General features: G+C 36.7%; 1 protein-coding gene across 18 annotated transcripts in view; it reads right to left on the reverse strand.

The window, feature by feature from the left end:
* The window catches only part of rols (rolling pebbles), a 280,847-nt gene that overhangs the window by 243,562 nt on the left and 22,225 nt on the right, over positions 1-15,060 (reverse strand). For 8 of the 18 annotated variants that reach the window (XM_067788130.1, XM_067788127.1, XM_067788122.1 and 5 more), the window contains exon 2: positions 14,000-14,710. The exons of 1 other annotated variant lie outside the window; for it this stretch is intronic. In XM_067788130.1, the coding sequence (XP_067644231.1) occupies positions 14,000-14,090 (91 nt within the window). In that variant the 5' untranslated portion in view covers positions 14,091-14,710. Of the gene's footprint in view, positions 1-13,999; positions 14,723-15,060 lie in introns of all 18 variants that reach the window. 9 more of the 18 variants (XM_067788129.1, XM_067788126.1, XM_067788141.1 and 6 more) reach the window with 3 other exon arrangements.

Genomic DNA, 15,060 nt, shown 5'->3' on the forward strand with positions numbered 1-15,060 from the left:
CTAAGCTTTTTTATCATTCAATTGCATAATTCTTTGTTTGCAGAGACTTTTTGGCTGCGCTGATGAGCATGAAAAATTTATGAAAGAGGTTTGAAAACAAACAAAAAATCTTAAAGAAATTAATAAAATTGAATTAATATTGTATAGCGGCTGATTTATGATTTCATACATCCTATTTCCTATAGCCAGCAGCTTATTCGTCCACTGGCATTATTCCCTTTATCTCCAATTTATATATATATTTTTTTTTTTTTGAATTTACAGTTAACTGTATTCCTTGAACAGCAGGATACTTTGGCTCGATGATAAATGAGTTTACACACGCTTGCGCAAAAGAATTGCAGCAAGACATGCGGGGGGCGTGGCGAACCAGCTGTTGAAATTTATAAAAGTTTATACAAAAAAAAAAAAAAACAATCAATTTATCGTTTTAAGATAAACCAAGGCTAAGAAAGAATGAGTTGGTCATTTTTGTTGACCGTAACACTATTGTAGCCTGAGCTTATCAATGTTTGCAGAAATATTGATCGAAGGTCTGACTCAGAGCAATTTAAGTTAACTAGGTTAAGTGGAAAGGTGCAAACAGAAATTGAGCTTCATTCATGATCAACTAGAGACATTCGTCACAAAGTCATGTCACATCTGTCGCAATTGTATTCTGATATTTTAGTCTCAATTTATTTGTTTATATTGAATTTAGTTAAGTCAGCAATATTACAGTTAACTTAAGTACTGAACTTTGGCTGATTCAGCGCAACTCAGCAAACCGTTTTTAGAAGTTGAATATCATTGCTTTCAAACTTTCTTGTTAGGTTAAAAAAAACACCTGACGTATGTGTTTTCATCGAAAGGGGCAGTGAATCTTTAATTTAGTCACTCTTTTAAATATTTAGCGCATTTATGCCATATAAAGTTATCTTTGGAGTGGAACATAAAGAACTTTTTTGTGTAGTTTTTGCTATTCAGCTACGTTTTCGCGTATTCAGCGCACCTCAGTTAAGCAAACTTGGACTGACTTCAATCACCTAAGCTGCTTTTGACTTGAGTTTTGTTAATTTTTGTATTCAGCTAGATTATTTGGTATTCAGCACAGCTTATCAATATATTACAGAACGCATTTGGCATGAAATAGCGCAGCTACGCATGTTTCGGTTGAGTATTGCAGTGAATTTTTATATTCAGCATCTGTTTTGAGCTTTCAGCGCAATTCAGCAAAGTTGAAAAAGAATTGTCCATATTAAGGGACATATTTGGCATGAAAGGGCGCAGCTACCTATGTTTCGGTTGAGTGTGCAATGAATTTCTCCATTCAACGTAATTCAGCAAAGTTGAAAAATTTAACATTATTCAGTAACATTGTTCAGTGCCCATTGGCAAATTGAAATTGTGCTGAATCTGCCCAACTCTACCAGCTAAGTTTAGTGTATTTTAGTATTCCGCGACTCAAATTCGTATTCAGCGCCGTTTATCAAAGAATACCTTTAATGCTATTGCGTAAATATTGCAGCTGAATATTTATTAGTTGTCTGTCGTAAATGTCTCTATTCATTTTTAAGACTTCAGCGCAGTTCGGCAAATTTGATAAAGTTAAAGTTTTGTTGCTGGAAATTGGCTGGTGTAATTTCTGGAGTATTCAGCATATATCAGCAAACTGAAATCGCGTAAATTTTCCAAATGGTACAGCTAAGTTTCATTGTGAATAATACTACAATGAATTTTTTTTCATTTTGCTAATCAAGTTCGTATTCAGCGCTACTCTAAATACATTGCTGAGCAGCGCTAAATATGAGCTTGACTCGCGAAATGAAGAAAGTCAACACAGTTTGCATGAAATACCGCCTTTGAATATTTTATAGTTGAGTATGTAGTGGATTTTACTATTCAGCGGCGATGCTGAACTTTCAGCGGTGATTAAAAATTAATTAACATATGGAAATGCATACACTTGTAGTTAAACAAAGTTATTAATGATTTCTCCAAACAAATTACATATAGAGGACCGCATATATGTACGTGCGACCTCGAAGGTATGAATTAAGATTTAGTACATTACGAAATGAAGTAAACTGGGTAATTCAGTATAATGAGTTTATACTTTAAACGTATTTGTACGAGCTTTATTCATATTCAGCGACATTTTTGAGTATTCAGCTTAGCTAAATACTGAAATCGCAATATTTTTGAATAGGCTTGGCTAATCTTCAGTACAGCGCATCAACGCATGGCAAAACTCAGTTTAAAGTAAATCTGTTTATCGGTTTTCCAAATTCAGCGTAATTTTTCAGATTCAGCATTGTTCAGTGAAGTAAAATTAAGCGAACTTTAATTATTTCAGCTAATCTTGTCTTAAAGTTATTGACTTTTTTATATTCAGCATGAATAGTTCGTATTCAGCGGTAGTCAGCAATAAATAAAAAAAACGTAGTTTACATAAAATATCACAGCTGAAAATACTGTGGTTAATTATTCAGCAACTTTCGCTATTCAGCTGCAGTTTTGAGCATTCAGCGCCATTCAGCAAAGTTTGTAAAATTAGTTTTGAAGCTAAATTTCTTGGAAATGCAAAAGGGAGCAAACGTTTATACAATTTTTTCCTACAGCCTAACAATAATTTATTATAGCAATCGACCGACTTCTCAACCGATACTTCAAAAGTTATCGATAACAGAAACATAACATCCATATATACATACATTCAGACAATTACGCGCATATGAAAAAGCATGGCAGTGCCAATGTGAATGAAATCATGGAAGCTATTCAAAAAAGTTGGTATACGAATAGTTAAACAGTTGCTAACACGACAAGCTTCTTGACGCCATCGTTGCACTGCGTTGTTGCATATGCCAACAAAAAATAATTGCCGCAGCAAAATGCTGAATACAGCATGTTAGTTTGTCAGCGCAGTCAGTCAGTTTGTCTACTTATATGTTTTGTTGGTTATTGGAAATTTATTTAAAACTTGTTGTGATTATGTTGACAGTGCTGTTGTTGTTCTTGTTGATGTCGCGAAAAAACGAGTTAATATGCAACTCCCACCTTCCGGCGCGCACACCACGGCATGCAGCACAGGCAGCTGCAACAAATTGCAAACAGCACAATATGAAAGCGCTGAATGACTGCTTATTAGTTAGCTATTGCGTTGTTGTTGTTGTTGTAGCTGACATTGTTTTTGTTTACGTTTGAATGCTTACATATTTGCTGCATGTTGTATTCCAAAAGTGTAATTAAGCTTAAAAACGCATCCATAAAATACTCAACTCGTATCGCTGCATTTAAATGCAAATGTGCACAAATACACATACATACAGAGTTAGGTACATGTAATGTATGTATATAAATGTATATAGCACATTAGTGCATTATTGCATGGCACGCAGCTGTGTCATTAGTTTGTGCAACTGCAATCGTTTTTCGCGCCAGTACGTTTATGCGTATCTGAACAGGTAGTTTTGCTGCATTGCAGTGGATGAGCGTTCGATTTGAGGGGGAGGCGTAGCACCACTTCATAGTGTCTAATATGCTATGCTAATTTGCAATTTGTCAATATTTAGTATTTAGTTTTATTTTGCTGCCACATTATATATAACTGCGCATGCGCCAATGTTTGTTACATGATTTTGACAAAATATCGATGATGCGTGAAGTTTTGTAAGGCATGAAATTCGCTTGACTTTTTTCGGAAAGGAAATTGATTTGCGCTTCTTTAGCTAATTCAACTTGCTTTTCATCTTGAGTAATGATAACTGACTTATCAAATATTTTTATTCAGCGCTCTTTATTGCAATTAAAATGGTGTGAATTTTATATGATTATTCTACGTTTTTTTTCAAAGATGAAAGTGCTTGTACATTTTACCAAGCGCATTACTGTTCATTCTGGTCACGTAATAGTGAGGAATCCTTTGAGGTGCTTCTCGATACACATTTCCCATCGGGAGATGGTTTAGAGGAGCCAGCAGACATCACTCACACTTCGATGACGGAGCTAGTAGTGCCGGGCTTGGTGACCGATACCAAGATCGAGTGGGCAGTGAAGACGTTTTCTAAGTTTAAATCGCCGGGCCCAGATGGTATATTCCCGGCCATGCTACAAGTCTCAAGTAGGGCGGTTGTGGAATGGCTTAAAATAATATTCGATGGGTGCATACGACTGAATCATGTACCGCACTCTTGGAGAACTGCTCGTGTAGCTTTTCTACCAAAGGCGGGGAAGATCGGTCACGTGTATCCCAAAGACTATAGACCCATTAGCTTAACATCATTTCTGCTCAAAACCTTTGAGAGGCTGATAGATGTGTACATAAAGTCCAACGTGGATGAAAAGCTGCTCTCCACAACACAGCATGCGTACACCAAAGGCAAGTCGGTAGACACCGCATTGAATACGGTGGTAACAAGCATAGAGAAATCCCTGGAATATAAGGAGTATGCTCTAGGAGTCTTCTTGGACATTGCCGGGGCTTTCAATAATGTTGCAAAATGGGTGATTATGGATGGTCTTAATTACATTAAAGTACATCCTGCCTTAATCAGATGGATCGGCTGCATGTTAAATTGCAGAAAGATTACATCACAATGGGGATTGTACGAGGCCACGAAATCAGTGGACAGGGGCACGCCGCAGGGAGGGGTGCTATCACCTCTGCTGTGGACGCTGGTCATCAACCAACTGCTCAGGCAATTCGATGAGGGATCCGTAAAACTTACGGCTTACGCAGATGACGTTGCAATTGTCATAAGTGGAAAGTGCCTTCCAACGATTAGTTCTTTGATGGATCGGGCGCTTCGCGATATTCATACTTGGGCATCTAATTTCGGGTAGAAAGTCTATGCGGAGAAGACGGATATGGTCTTGTTTACAAAGAGGTACAAGGTCCCAAACTGGACCAGGCCTAAGTTAGGAGGGCTGACCTTACAGGAGAAACCTTGCACAAAATATTTAGGAATCATCCTAGACAGTAAGCTGTCATGGAAGCTTTAACGTGGAGGAGAGGGTCAAGAAGGCCTCAACGGCACTCTATGCATGTAAAAGAATGCTGGGGTGTACGTGGGGCCTATCGCCCTCTCTTTCTCATTGGGTTTTTACAGCGCTTGTAAGCCCTATTCTTTACTATGGAGTTCTGGTTTGGTGGAAAGCCACACAAAAAACAACATACCTCAAAAATTTAGAGGGGGTATGCAGACTATCGATGCTTAGCATTACGGGAGCCCTGAAAACAACCCCGACGGCTGCACTGTATGCCATTTTGCACATCCCACCTGTAGACCTGGTAGCAAAGAACAAAGCGTTAACGACCGCAACCAGGCTCGGTGCTTCGGGGCAGATTGAGCGCCGACCATATGGCCATAGTAGTATAGCGTCATCAATAACAAGACGAACAGACTACATGATTCCCTATCTGCGCTTCGAGGGAGATCTTAAAGCCACAATAGAGGTGGACGGTTGGCGCAAGGGTGCGCAAATGGCGGACGAGGCGATACATGTGTACACCGATGGTTCCAAGGTAGTGGAAGGAGTAGGGTCTGCGGTATACTGCGCTGATCCGGAAATAAGCAGATCCTACAGGCTGCCGGATTACTGTAGCATTTTCCAAGCGGAAATATTAGCCGTAACCAAAGCAGTAGAAACCCTGGAAGAGAATAGCTTAAGCTGCAACCGTGTTAACTTTTATATTGACAGTCAAGCAGCAATTAAGGCAATAATCTCGCATAGCGCAGCATCTAAATGCGTGTTAGAGTGTAAGCAGTCTCTGGAGAGAATCGGGACAGGGGGAAGCATACATCTATATTGGGTCCCAGGGCATATGGGAATAGATGGGAATGAAAAAGCGGACGAACTAGCTAAAATGGGCGCATCCCTTGAAGCTTGCTCCGTAGATGTCCCAATTAGATTGGGCGAGATTAAGCGAAGTCGAGAGGTACACATGATCGACCAAGCGGGAAAGGCGTGGGTTCAAGCGCGGGGCTGTAAAGTGTCGAAGATTATGTGTAGGTCTTACAACCTTAGACTAACACAGTTGCTCCTCTCATTAAAAAGAGAGGACTGTAGACTCATGACGGGTATTCTGACTGGACACTGCCTTCTGGCGTCACATGCCTTTAAACTAGGCTTGGTCAGTGATAGCAGATGTAGGAAGTGCGGGTTGGAGGAGGAAACGATCGAGCACGTTCTGTGCTCTTGCCCTGCACTTGCCAGGCTAAGAATCCAGCTATTAGGAGTGATACAGCTGTCAGATCTAGAAGCAGCAAGTGGCTTAAGTCCTAGGAAGCTTCTAGTATTTGCCAAGAAGACGGAGTTATTTTATAACATAGGTCCCGGCTTTTGATAGGGTTTTTCAGTTTGGTCGTTAAAACAAACTTCTGGTAACACTACGGACTCAATCAGTCTATGTGAGGTCCTCATGGACCGGCCAATTCAACCTACCTACCTACTGTTCATTCATATAATGTATTTTAACTAAATTATTACTTTGAAATTAGGGCAATTCAGCGCTATCTAGCACAATTCAGCGAACGTAAAATTATTCAAATATTTTAAACTAACCAACTTTCTACAATGGAAGTGCTTAGTTATTCTACTCAGCGCTATTTCAGCGGGCATCAAATAAAAAAGGATTTTTTTTATGCAAAAGAGGGGTTCTTTGTTATACTCATTCACTTACAATTCTACTTAGAGTAACTCAGCGTACGTAAAAGTAACACAACATTGTTAACTACCGATTCTTCTACATTAGAGGTGCTTCTTGAAATATTCAGCACTATTCAGCGTGATTCAACTACCATGCAATACCTTTTGGAAAGGTCGACAGTCTTTGCTAGTTGTAATCAGTACTCCAGTAAATAAAAATGTTGCAATAAAGAGAGTGCTTTGTGTCTACAGCCAATTCAGCGCTATTTTATACAGCGGAGTTGAAAGCTTAACATGAACTCTTTATGAAATTTTTAAGTGATTACAGGCAGACTTATTTTATTTTACTAATTGCTGACTAAGTACTCTTTTATGAATATATTTAACACTGTTTTCAAAGCAACGCGTATTTAGCATACATTTACTCAATTCAGCACACTTGACCTCAATTCAGCAGGCCTTTCTTTCTTCGGTTTATTCAAGCTTGCAACACTGTAGAATTATTTATTGCTTTTGAGCATATTTAGCACTGTTTTCAACGAAGTCGGTATTCAGCATAATTTTACTTCTTGAGCTTCTAATTAGTAAAACTTGAACTCAATTCAGCAGCTATTTGACCTAAGTTTCCTTTACCGATTGCCGACAGCGCACTCTTTTGTGATTATATTTAACACTGTTTTCAATACAGTCCCTATGCAGCTTACATTTCCTAAACTAAGCTCCCATTCAGCAAACTTCAACTCAATTCAGCAACTAAGTTATTTAAATTTTCATTACCTGATGTAGGCTAAATACTTTATTCTGAACATATTTAACACTTTTAGTGATGCAGTCGCTATTCAGCATACTATCACAGAATATTGAGCACTTTTTCTCAATTCAGCACACTCTAGTGCAATTCAGCTCTGATATATTTATATGTAAAAAGCTAATTGTAGAATAAATACATTTAACCCTTTTTACAATGCAGTCGCTATTCAGCATAGTTTTACGCAATTCAGCTACTGTTTTAGTCTCATACTTTTACCTAAAACAATTTCATTGAAAATATAAAATTAATTAAAACGCATGATAACTTAAGAGATAGCACATACACTTGTATATGTATATACAACCCCGGCGGGTTAAGGGGCTTAGAATATACCCGCGGCAGGTATTCCTTTCGTAAAAGGCGACTAAAATACCAAATAGATCCAAAGGGGTTGTGTAGCGCAACCCTTTCAAGGGATTGACAGCGCAACATATAGCTTCTCCAACCCAATTGTCATCCTCACCTACCCGTGGCGAATCCTGTTTCTTTCCCATTCGAAGTTCTGGCGACCCCAAGTTCCTTATGGATCTAGGGGCTGGAAGGGCGGGATGGCCCACAAGGTTTCATGTGATCATACCAAATCGTTCCCGAGGTGGTCGGGGTAATAACTTAATGATGCTTGTTACCGGAATGTACCATATCTGCATCCGGTAAAGGACCATCAACATCGACAACACTCCCCAGGGCCTTCGGGGAGTGTCCTTATCGCTACGACAACAACAACAACGTTTTTTTCGTATTGCAAGAAAAATCTGTCAGCATCACATACCGATTCCTCCCTCTATACGATTAAATTGCAGTAGTTCTTTAAAAATAATTTTCATCTTCTCGTTTTATTACACCATTGAGCATCTAAAATGAAATCGAAGTACGAATATGCGACAGTACGAATACATACAGTATAAAACATACTACTTTAGAGCAACAACACGATGTAGGTACAATGTACATTTTGCAATGTCTATCCGCAGACATTATTGTTGTAGTCTTTTTTTTTTTTTAACAAAATTTTTTGAGAATTTTTGTTTCTGGATACATTCTTCGCCTTGTTGCAGACAATGGTCTGTGGTTGTTTCGGGTCTTCGTTTGCTCTGCAGATATTCTTAAATGTGTTTACTTTTTCTTTTGTTGTCAAAAAAGCAAAGTATGTATGTAAGTTTCACATTTTATAGCCTTGGGACAATTTGTGCTGTGCAAATTTTGGTTTGCTCTATTTTTTTAAATGCCGTCCCTGCTATTCAGCGCATCTAATTTTATTGTTGTACGCTTTTTTCATTACAGTCAACGTTGAATCAAGACAATAACTGCTGAAGAGTTATTTGATTGAATTTCGTGGAAATTATTTACATACACACTTACACATTTGTTGAGCTGAATTTGGTTTAAGAGCGATGAATACATACAAATTTATTTTGAAAAACGTTAAATCATGTTTATAAGATTATAATAAAAAGAAAATACAGCTTTGATCGAAATTAATAAAATTGTTTAGCTGAATTTTGATTGTTTATCGAGAAAAGTGTTTAACATTTGAATAAGCCTTTGATTTTGCGCTGAATTCAGTTTCGGCAGCTGAATTACGAAATATGCTACGAAAGAAGAAAGAAACTAGTCGAATAGTATGTATTTTAATACAAGCGCTGAATTTGATAACAGTGTTGAATTAAAAAAAAAATTTTAAGACTAAAGCAGTAATGTGGTTTTCTTGAAAAGGTGCTGAATTACATAATGAGCGCTGAATTGCGGAAAGTTTGCAGAGAGAATGGAAAATAAATCTTTTTTCATCAATATTCTGGCGAATAATGTGTGCTGAATTGATAACTGGTAGCTGAGAAAGATAAAAAGACACAACCAACATGCCCATTTTTGATAGGTATAATTGGGCTACTTTATGAATGCTTGGTTAGTTTGTTGAGAGTTTACCAACATTTTTGTTTAAATTATATAAAATGACACTGCTAAATATATTTAAAAAAGAATGTCCACTAAACATTTTTCGTAAAATAAGAAGTATGTTCTGAGTTGGATAGGGGTAGCTAAATTAAAAACAAAATACAAAGGCAAATATCACAGAAAACGCATTTTTGTGAACATTATCGAATTCTGGATGTCAACCACGTTGCAAAGAATCTTTTTTTTTTTTTTTTGAAGATAGAAAATGAAATATGTGCTGAATTGGGTAGTGGTAACTGAATTAGAAAAAAATACAAAGACAGGTATCAAAAGAAATGCATTTTTGTGAACATTATCCAATTCTAGTGCTAAATTAAATGCTGGATGCTGATTTGCAAAAAATTTGCTGGACACAATTGCAAATAAACGTATTTGTTGCAAAATAAGCCTATTTATATGTGCTGAATAGATTATTCATAACTGTATGATTTGAAAATTAAAGCAGGCGAGTCTAACATATTGTTAAATTTAAAAACATGCACTGAATGTAATTTAGCAGCTTAATTTCAAACAAAAATGTATAAAAATGATATAAGCGGCGTATTTTTTTATCGAAACATACATAAAACCAAGCGCTGAATTGAACGAGGCTAGCTGAATTGTTCTAAATTAGGTATTAAATGCACTTTAAAGTTTTGGTGCGTATGTAAATATAGCGCTGAATTGAAAATATTTAATTCAAATATGCGAAAAATCTAAAAAAAAAATAAATGTAGATGTCATTTATTGAATAATCACATGAAAATGCGCGCTGAATGGTAATAGGGCTAGCTGAATAGCATTAAAACAGCTATAATTGTATCAGAGAATTGAGCTGAACTGTAATAAACCCTGTTTAAAGTCGCATACATAGGCACACATGCATATTTGATCAATATGTAAGCTATTATGCGCATAGATTATTAATCAATATACATCATGGATTCAAAGGCAACGATAGATGTATACTTTTTAAAACAAAAACATGGTGTTTAGCTGTGCCAATGAAGTAATTTACTGCTGAGTGCTGAACAAATGTGATGCATTTAATGATTTCGCGCTGAATATAGAAATTGCTTGTTTTACATGTTCGAATAAACCAAATAATTAGTTTGTTCATACATCTTTTTGATTTTCTTATTCAATTAACCCGATTATTATGCAGTTAATGTAAGCTGCATGCATTAGCTGAGCGCTGAATCATAAAAACAAAATACTGATAAAAATTAAACATAAGTTTCTAAACAATTGATATGCAAAATCGTCTCATAAATTGAGCTGAATGCATCGCAAAGGCTTTAAAACTTGTTAAATAAAACAAATAACTTAATTAAAAATATTACGCAACCTTGGCAACGCATTGAATTGGCCTAGATGTACAAAATTTATTTGCTGAATGATGAAAATATGTAAACAGCAGAAGTGTAATTTAGCTGAATTGCGCTGAATAGTAAAATTAATGCAAGTTTCTTGATTCATTGGAAAAATTACATTTAAAACATTTTAAACTAAGAAAATAATATATGAAATCATTTATTATTCAGCAACATGTTTAATGCTGACAACCACAATATAACGTGCAGTTTACAGAAATTTGTTCATAAATGAAACCTAAAATTTGTTAAAAGCTGTTAGATCTTTAAACAAAACAGCAGAATTGTAAGAACGTTGGTATATTTTAATAAACTTTTAACAAACAGTGCACTTTAGGCTAATGTACATGCGCTGCATTTAGGACGACTAGCGCTGAATACATAAAAACGTCCAGTTTTGAACTATTAAATGATGATAAGCACATTTGAATTTTTCAAAATCTGCAGGAAAATGCGCTGTGAAAAAGGAGCCGAAGACGTATTTGAAACATTATTAGCCAATATCATTAGACGTTATTTTTAGCACCAATAAATGAAAAAAGACGCGCTGAATAGCCAAATTCTTTACAAAACTTCTTAGTTTTTCCAGTAGAGAATCAAATTAAATCACAGAGCATGTTCACGCCAGCTTGAATGCTGCTGAATACGCTGAATGGAGCTGAATAGCTCAAATATACATACATGCTTATATTTTTTGTAACAAAAATCTCAAACCACTTCATATTACACGCGCTGAATTAAATATATATGCGTGAATTGCATTTGATTACAAAATATCTTCGATTTCAGGCTTAAATTAAGTTCGTAGCTGAATCAACGCAACTTAATTATGTCAACAAATGTGACACAGATCACAAAACAACTTTATAAGCAACTTAGTCATGTTTCCACGCGCATCCTTACATTTTCTTAACAAAATGATAACAGAACAAAAAAACGTGCCAATAAAATTAACAACGCTAATTTGGTATGTAAAAAATGTCTTTCGGACGCACCGACGACGAGGATGCTGTGTCATCGCCCCTAAAATTGCATACGACCACAAATGTTAGACAAGCCACATATTTGCTGTACAACGCAATTTAGTATGGATGCTGAGCAGATACTAGGGAAACAAAAAAAGTTGCATTTAAATTAACTTGGCTATAAAAACAAAACATAGCACGATTTGTCTGGCCAGCGAGAACTCTTTAAATTTTTTTACTACTAAAAGACATGTATGTATGTAGGTATGTGGCGCAAAAGCCAGCGCAATCCAAAGCCCTTAGTCACTCCCATTTTGGTTATATGCGATGAGACAGCGACTATTTAGCAGAATAGGCATACATTATTCTTATAAAAAATGTGTTGAATGAAAAAATTCATGGAAGGGAAGGTAAAACCTTGCAACATCCAAATGCCACTCAATTGACCCGAAGAATTGCATGGGAAATGCAATGGTGTAAAAACTCAAAAAAAAAAAATAGCTTAAAATAAACGAGAAAAATAAAAAGTAGCATTTAAGTATGGGAATATGAATAAAAATGTTGTTTGGTATACAGCGTCCGCTAAAAGTACACGTTTTAAAGTTCGAGTGTAAATTATGAAACCTTTTGGTACGACCAAACCAAATTTGGTTTAAAATTTAGATTCGTTTATCCTAACTAGAGAAGGCACCTTGTCGATGGTGTTAGGGCTTAGCCGAACTCCACTGCCGCCGAATATGTGGCTGAACGATTTATGTGCTTGCATCTACGCCGTATGGCCTCATAGGAGAGCGGCGGCGTGTAGGTGACCAAGAACTGTCAACCCCTAATACATGGTGTTATCCACATCGTGTCTATTGGATTATTTGCAGTCAGGGGATATATTCAGCTGTACTCCAATGGAGCCTTCCCGTTACAAGGCCAGCTCTGGAAGTATTGATGATCTTGCCATAGTAAGAGACGCTGCTGTGGCAGGCGGTACTCTTCCCCATTTTATTTAATATTGCACCGCTGAGCACATCTTGTCGGGCAGGTGGTGTGGTCGTACGGCCAAGTAGAACGACTTAAGCTCCAAATTCGATAAGGAGGATGAGAAGTAGAGAACGGAGTTGCAAGCCAAGGAAGAAAAAAGCGTTATAGGCGATGGGTCGAAATCGGAAGGCGAGTAGAGTGGATAGTCATCCAGTTCCGTGACCGAAAAGCATACGAATTCAAACGGAGAAGTAGACTGGAGAAGTGTAAGGAGCAGATGGAGTAAGAGAGCTCTCATTCAGTACCGTGCAGCTCTAAGAGTTATCCAACACTTGGGAGCAGTGGTAGATCCAACAGAGGGGGAGACTGAGTGCTTGTAGAGGACCGGTGAGGCGGGAGAATTAGGTCGAAGGCAGTCCAAGAGATTTGCTGCGATAAACCTTCGGTACTGCAACCGTTACTAGGAGAAAGCAATTTCGAGTGGCAGAATGAAGAGACAATGTTCAGCTGAAGACAACAAGCCTGCTTTCAACAGGCAGAAGGGACCCAGTCCCAGTGCCACGAGACAGGCTAACCGCATAGACAAGACAAGTGTTTAGACAAGTTTAAAGCTGTAGGACAGATGAGCTGAACTGTTAATTTCGCCAACCTGTTAAATATAATACTACAACAATCATCTCAAAATCTTTTGTTAGTCGAATATTTATCGTAAACAATGTTATGGAAAAAGATCGAAATTCCAAGACCCTGTTTAACCGCAATCCATTCATATTTTGGCCCCCTTTTCACAGTTAATGTACCCTACAGCAACAACATTTTTATGAACTTTTGTTGTTATTGTAGACATCCAGTGTATCAAGCGGCAACACTTGACCTGAAAATCTCCAAGCGTTCCGATACTGTTGGAAAACCCATTATCAAAGCATCTTTATACGTGTGAACGTTTGTGTGTATTGTGGCGAATATGAGCATCACTATGATGTTAGTAAATAATCACAAAAACACAAAAAGGAGTCAGCCACACTTATGTACAAGGCAACGAAGTATAATTCCAAACACATAACCAGCCGCTCGAAGTTGTTACTCACACATACGCACGCATATAGGTAAATAACCAAGTATAAGATACAGCTGTTCCAGAAGACAAGTTTATGAAAAGTCTAGACCCTAGGAGAAATAGGTGAACGAGACTAACTGAGAGTGTAAAAGCAGAGCGGTGCAAGCGATGGTCAATCTGTTTGATTTAAACATGCTATTAGTGAAGTATAATTGTGATTGTCAAGTACTACACTCAAAGTAGTGTATATGATTTTTACCTAAAAAACTGCAGCTATACCCACTTCCAGAACGGCGTCCAGTTGTTTTATTACAGTTCCAAGTATTTATTTTATCCTTCGTTGTTGACATATTCCACGTCGGTTTGCCATATAAATTGGTTGATGATGTTGCGCGTTATAGCTAATGTTGAGCCTTTTGTTGTTGCGACATAAAAGATAGATAATGAAAATGCTGCAGGCTAGCGGTAATAGCTTTTTTTTTTTATTGACAAAATAATTGTAGGCACTTTATACGTACATAAATATGTATGGTATAGGGTTGTTGGTTATTTCAATTTTTTGTTGTTATAATAGTATATTTCATTTCATTTTTTTTTATTTTTCACTAAATTTTTTCTCCACACTTTACGCGGCTACTTTTGCTCATCAACAATTTTATTCTTTTGTTACGTGCTTAAGATGTTATCACCGTTGCTTTTTCGTTGTTGGTAGATAGCAATAAAACAATGCATTGAATATTTTTGCATTTTGTTTTGTATGTTTTTATTTTTTTTTAGAATTTAGTGATGCATTTTTTTATGTTTTTACGCTTTTGAACTTGAAAAACTTGAAAGAAATTCAAGGAAAAAATGCAGCTGCTGTTGTAATTTTCTTGTTGTTTTGCTTCACAATTGTTAAACTTGTTTTAGCCATATTTTTTTTTAATAACTAGGACTGAAGACATTTTGTGCTCATTGTTGATATGTATATCTATTAAATATACTAGTAAATATAAACTAATTTTTGAAATATTGCCTTCTTTAATAAGCTTATCTTAATATAAACAAAATGTTTTATATGCGCACCGGTACCCGTCCTTTTTGGTGCTATCTATATGTTTGCGTGTAATTAAAAAAACACGTGCTTTTTCTTCATTTATACCACATATCGGCTGCTGAGTGAAATATCCTCCGGCAGCCAGTTCAAAAATGGGCTATCTCAGAATACTTTTCAAAAAACGCGCCTTTTCAGAATCCGGTCGAAAGACGCTCCATCTCATAACTTTATTTAGAAACGTCCTATATGACATCAAAATGTATTGAATTTATGATTACATAAGG

This window comes from Eurosta solidaginis, chromosome 5, assembly GCF_040869045.1.
Source record: "Eurosta solidaginis isolate ZX-2024a chromosome 5, ASM4086904v1, whole genome shotgun sequence".
NCBI lineage: Eukaryota > Metazoa > Arthropoda > Insecta > Diptera > Tephritidae > Eurosta > Eurosta solidaginis.